At 33.0% G+C, this 6,033-nt stretch overlaps 1 protein-coding gene across 1 annotated transcript; it reads right to left on the bottom strand.

Annotated features, from left to right (window-relative positions):
* Positions 1-519: 519 nt before the first annotated feature.
* LOC107226200 (ras-related protein Rab-14) lies at positions 520-5,671 on the bottom strand. The gene is made up of 7 exons (XM_015666933.2): positions 5,447-5,671; positions 4,862-4,975; positions 4,645-4,771; positions 2,474-2,591; positions 2,203-2,321; positions 2,036-2,104; positions 520-1,918 (listed from the first exon to the last, which is right to left on the bottom strand). Exons 2-7 carry the CDS (start codon positions 4,965-4,967, stop codon positions 1,801-1,803), a joined length of 657 nt encoding a protein of 218 aa, XP_015522419.1. The 5' UTR covers positions 4,968-4,975; positions 5,447-5,671; the 3' UTR covers positions 520-1,800.
* Between the last annotated feature and the right edge of the window lie 362 nt (positions 5,672-6,033).

Consider the following 6,033-nt stretch of genomic DNA (forward strand, 5'->3'; position numbering starts at 1 on the left):
TTTTTGCTACATAGTAAGTTCCCGAAATCGAGAACATGAAAAACGAGCTTAGGCTTTCTAGTACCCTCCGACAAACATATTTGGTAAAGCCCGGTGTATGGTGTAACACAAAGCTACTGATCAGAAAACGACGTAAGATATTATTTGACGATTTGCAACGCAACTTGACATCAACAATATGCAATCACAGCTCCATCGTAAGGCTAGATTTATGGCACAAATCAACTATAATCGCAACAGTGTTACACAAATATGAACCAATGCAATTACCGAGTCAAGAGTCTGAATGCTACGGAGTCAATATAAAGAAAAATTAATTCCTAAATTGGAAGTTCCTTTTTTTTTTTGTCAGAGTTTCAGCAGATTTCTTCTTGATACACTCAGTACTAAAGTCAATATTACTTCTTGACGACACAGCTTTACATTTTCACACCTAAAATGAATAAATTGAGCCCAAAGGTTTCTCAAGCTTGCAACAGTTAAAATTTACATAAAGGAAAATTTGAAAACTTCAATAAATAATACCATACCATGTATACCTGTAATATCAGGAAAGTTTTATTTACATAATTTATTTTTATCATAATAATAATCATACTGATACTTATCAATTATCATCGTTATAATAAATAGAATCAATAGTTGCTTTTTTGTTTAAGATTCGTGAGAACTTACGCTCTCTCTATTAATATCAAATATCTATTTAGATCATACATACATATATCGTATATATAATATATATATATATATATATACTAATGATACGTGGAACGTTATCAAGTAATAACTTATAACAGCAGGCCAAAGCTATGCATGGTTTCCACTACGATTGAAATATGGAATTGCAGTTTAAGGATAAAAATAGGTTTGTTATTATTTCTTCAAAAAATCTTCTGTTTATCAATGCCCATTTTTAGTTGACCAAAAAAGTTCACGTTAGCATTATTGTAATGTGTTAATATGAAACCATTTGAACTAATTTATACCAATTCCCAAAGCATTGACCTCCAGTTATAAAATCAACATGTAAATTCACCTGTGTCTCATAAAAGTAACAGGGTATTGTAGCACAACGGTCTAATCAAGTCAACACCCATTAAATCTGCAGCTTATTTTTACAAGAGAAAGTATTTGTAATAACATTGTATAAATGAAAATAACCGTAGATGGTTGAGTCCGAGCTAAGTAATATAATTTAGCGTTGACGTGATTATTTATTTTCTTCATCTACTCTGGTTAATCATTACTTATCACAATATAGTGGCTATTGTAGAAAGTTTCCTCGAAATCTAAAAAAATTTCCCTTACGCACAACGAATTCTGTGTAACAACTTGAACAATTTTTATATTACTTCTACGCGGATGATACATACTGAAGTTGAAGTTCCCAAACCTTCTCAAAATCATTTAATAAGCAGTATATTATTGGATTGGAAAGAAATCGTGCATAATGTATTAGGCCCTACTAAGTGCTACTCCGTGGTGCCCATATACACATTAACCAGACAATACGTTTTACATTTTTTACACAATGTTTAAACAAAGAATTCAAGGGCAGGCTTAGTGTGAAAAAATTCGCGTATAACGTGTGAACGGTTAATCGTGCTAATATTAATTTAAAAAAAAACCTTTCATTCGGCGTGGTTTTCTGTGCTTCGCATAGTTCCCTTATGAAAAACAGAGAGTAGAAAAAAAAAAACGTAATATCCAACAGGACCACTAATTGCTGAAGTTAATGTAAATAATACATGCATCATTACCATTAATGAATTAGTGGACTTATATACAGAAACCTACGGCCTAGCAGGAGCAAGAATCTTTTCCTCCTTGTTGTTCACTAGAAACTCCTTGTAAGTTGGTACGTCCAGGTTGACTTGGATTGTGCTGTACTCCAGATTCTGCAGCGTTGAGATCCAGTCTGAAACAAATTAGTGTATTTTGAGAATAAAATAATGAATGACTAAATGCATACAATTGCCTGCCTAAATAAAGCCAATTAGTTTGAAACTTTCCAGTAAAAACTTTAATTATTCACCTGCCATCCTGTATGCTCTGGAATATTTTTTTTGCAGTTTCCAAGAATGCTTCCTCTACATTATGTCCTCTGTAAAAAATGTTCAGTTTTTCGCATTAATTTCTGTATCGCATTTTTGTTGATTTGAATGTCACTTGTTGAACACAGTTGAATGTAAGGCAACTCACGTTTTAGCACTAGCTTCTACGAACATGAGACCATTTTCATCGGCGAACTGCTTAGCTTCCTCATAAGTAACATCACGCTGCCCTTCAAGATCGCATTTATTTCCAATCAAGAATATCACCTAAAATTGAAAAGATTATATTTTGATGTATTAACTGGATTTTGTGCAAATCTTCTGTCTTACCTCAAACCTTGCAATAAGAATTTATAGGACAATTGTACTACTTATAAACATTGTTCCAAGGTAATATTTGAAAAATTTATCACACTTACAGTGCTGGGATTTGTGAGATTCCTGGTATCTGTTAGCCAACTGCTTAAATGATTATAAGTAGAACGGCGAGTGATATCATATACCATCAATGCCCCAGCAGCACCACGATAGTATGACCTAGGGCACAAATGCAATATCTTGTAAAAACCAGTACTTCTCCATTCACATAATATTCGCTTACTTGGTTTATTAACAAGATTGAACTATGTCAGTGAAATCAAATGTTAATTACAGATTAAAAAAGTTACAAGTACTGCTACAGTACTCACTTTATTGAAAGCAATTTTCACTGAATTTTTTTCACTAAATTTCATAAATATTTGTGAGTATAAGAAAAGAAATGTACTTAAAGTTTCTTTGATTACACACATTGCTTAATAATTATTCTAATTATAAAGAAAACTTTACCACATAAATTGATATGCGGAAGTTAACACTAACTGGGATAATTCCCTCATAGCATTACTGCCTAACTCAAAGAGTACATTACAAATTGCTGAAAAAAAATTTCTTTTCAAAGGGAAACGTCAACTGTGGGGTTCTGACCAGAGGTAAAAAACAATAAAATGCTCTTATGGTAATAGGGGAGCCACTGTGAAGTATAAAATCACCTCGTGTAATGCGGCATTACAGCTTAACTCCACTTACCCAGGACCTTATCTGTCCAGATTCATGTCTTAATTGTTTTCGAAATTATATTTGCCGAGAAGAAGGCTTCGAATTTCTTTTGGATTTAAGATCAAACTGGTTCGAGTTACGATTTTTTTTTAAATGGCATATTATAAGAAATTACATCATTAAAGAAGACGTAGTGCTAAAAAGTGAGGTATAACAGTAAAATTTCATTAAAATAAAGTACCCCGTTCGGTTCAAAGTTTAATCAGAAAAAAAAATGGTGAAAAAATCTACAACCTTCACAAAGGTGATTCACTTCCTTCTAAAATGAAATAATTGATTTTTTTGTCAAGTAGTTTTTTTTGAAAAAAAGGTACATTCGTTATAAACATTTCAAGACCTGGGACATTATGCACTGACTTTATTAAAGAGTGAAAATGTTTTCAAGTCAATTCAGGAAAGCCATTGGAATTCGAGACTTGACAATATTTCATGAAGGAATGGAAACAATCCATCTGGGATATCATAAAAAAGGTTATTCCTATTTATTTCAACTAATAAAATTTGAAAACGTTCCCAAAGATTACCATAAGATTCTCAACATTTGAAGATAATACCAGAACATCTTCAAGGGTCACCAGAGTATTCCTGAAGTTTGTACAACATTCTAGATCATTTTCAAAGGTTATCAGAGGATTCTTGACATTTCTAGATGATACCGAAACATTTTTAAGAGTTACTCGAGTATTCTTGTAGTTCAAATAAAGTACCAGAATATTTTCAAATGTTACCAGCTAAAATAAATGGGAATAACATTCTTTACATCATCTGAGATGGGTTGTTCATTCTTTCACGAAATATTGCTGAATTTCCAATCCTAATGAGTGTCCTGAATCGACTTGACATCATTTTTAGTCTCCAATGAAAATTAGGGGCATAATGTCCCGCGTCTTAAAATGTTCGAACCGAGCGCTTTTTAAGAAAACAATTCAGGAGAAATCAATCCTGGTGTACTTCACGGAAAATTAATTTTCTTATTTCGGAATAAAAAAATTACCTTTGGGAGATTTGACATTTTTTCACGATTTTTTTTTTATCAAACCTCTGACCGAACTGAATATTTCATTTCCATGAAATTTTATTGTCAGACCTCACGTTTTGGTGCTACGTGATCGTGAAAAATGTAATTTTTTAAAAAAGGCAATTTGAAAAAAAAAATCGTTACTCGAAATCATTTGATTACAAAAGTCTGAAGCAAAATTTGGTAACCTTGCTGGTTAATAGAATTTCGAAAAAAGTTGAGGGATGAATCTAAACAGGTGAGGTCAAGCATAGATCGAGTTCAGCCCTGTTACTTCTGAACCAAGATTCGGCTATCTTCAGTACAGTTTAATCATGTTCAGTGATGTTAACCTATCTGCGCCCTTCTCTAAAGCGTATAACCTCTGAACCACTCAAAGTTTGCATTCTTTTCGTAATGAAAATAAATTCCAAAAATCTAGTTTATGTTTAGAAAATTTGGACTCTGGTTTATTTGTTCCGGTAATTTACGTACCTAGTTACTGCTCTGAATCGTTCTTGACCAGCTGTATCCCATATCTGAAGCTTTATTTTTTGTCCAGCAACCTCAATGATTCTTGTCCCAAATTCAACCCCAATTGTATGGGGACAATCTGCCATAACTGTAGAAGGGAAAAGAAAAAGAGCATACATTACACAGGTTCATTATCCTCAACGAAGACTAATTCTTGCTGAAATTGTCAAGTACTCACATTTTTTTTCAGTGAACTGATGAAGCAAGCATGATTTTCCCACTCCCATATCACCTATTATAATGTACTTAAATATGTAAGAATAATTATACGGTCCTGCCGACATCTCGATATCTGTAAATAACAGAAAGGACAAATGTAAGTTTGCAGCTCGAGATATGAAAATTGTGTTCGCAGAATAGCAATTATTTGTAATAATAGAATTTTAACCTCATAAGTCCATTTCAATAAATAAAAGAAATATTGAAAAACTTATCAGAACTGTAAAATTTGGGGAAAATTGACAGCGGAAGGAAAATTTTATCTGCTTTAAAGTATGACTTTAGATCGGTTAATATTCAAATGCGTCGACGATGTTAATTCAATGTTCTGTACTTATCCCAATTTTGTAAGGACATATAATGGAAGCAGAAGTAATTAGAGTGACATTTTATCATTTGAAGAGTGATACATCGGAATCATTCCATCCATTGTGGAGTTACTTCAATTAATAATGAAACCGCGACAAAATGCCAGCGGCTGGGAGGATGATGAGCAATTAACATATATAATGTGATATGTCAAAAACGTAAACGTAGTGCCTACCTTTGTGTTTTCACGTATATTTTTTTCCTCGCACGACTATAAGAGATTTGCCCTTTCTTGATTTTCAGTGGCTGTTATTGTTGGGAATCACGTATTTCCCGGCAGTTTCAATTTCGTTACGATATGAACAATTTTTGTTTGTGGTGTAGTAAATTATTTATCAATCTTGTATACCACAGACAATATGGCAGACTACACTGAGATCAGCCAACAACGACTGATGCACGGCTAGAATCAAACCACAAACTGTTTTGCCCACTTATTTTTAAAGTAATTGTGTACAACACAATTAACTTATGCCAAAATAAAACTATTTTCAAGCCAGCTACAGCATCGTAAGAATAATCCAGCTACAATTTCATATGTTTTTGATCAATTCCTGTAAATGGGCGGGAAGTTTAAAGAGCCCGAACCTTAAACACTAATACTGAATAATGTAGTGATCATTGTTGAGAAGGTAAGAAATGTTTGCACGCATATAACATTCAGTACACAATTAGCAAATTTGGGTTAAATCAAACTTGGCATTACGTGATTGTCAGCTGGTGATTTCGCCTCCATATTTGACGGTATGCACGTCATTTCCT

The sequence above is a fragment of the Neodiprion lecontei genome, chromosome 2, assembly GCF_021901455.1.
Source record: "Neodiprion lecontei isolate iyNeoLeco1 chromosome 2, iyNeoLeco1.1, whole genome shotgun sequence".
Classification (NCBI taxonomy): Eukaryota; Metazoa; Arthropoda; class Insecta; order Hymenoptera; family Diprionidae; genus Neodiprion; species Neodiprion lecontei.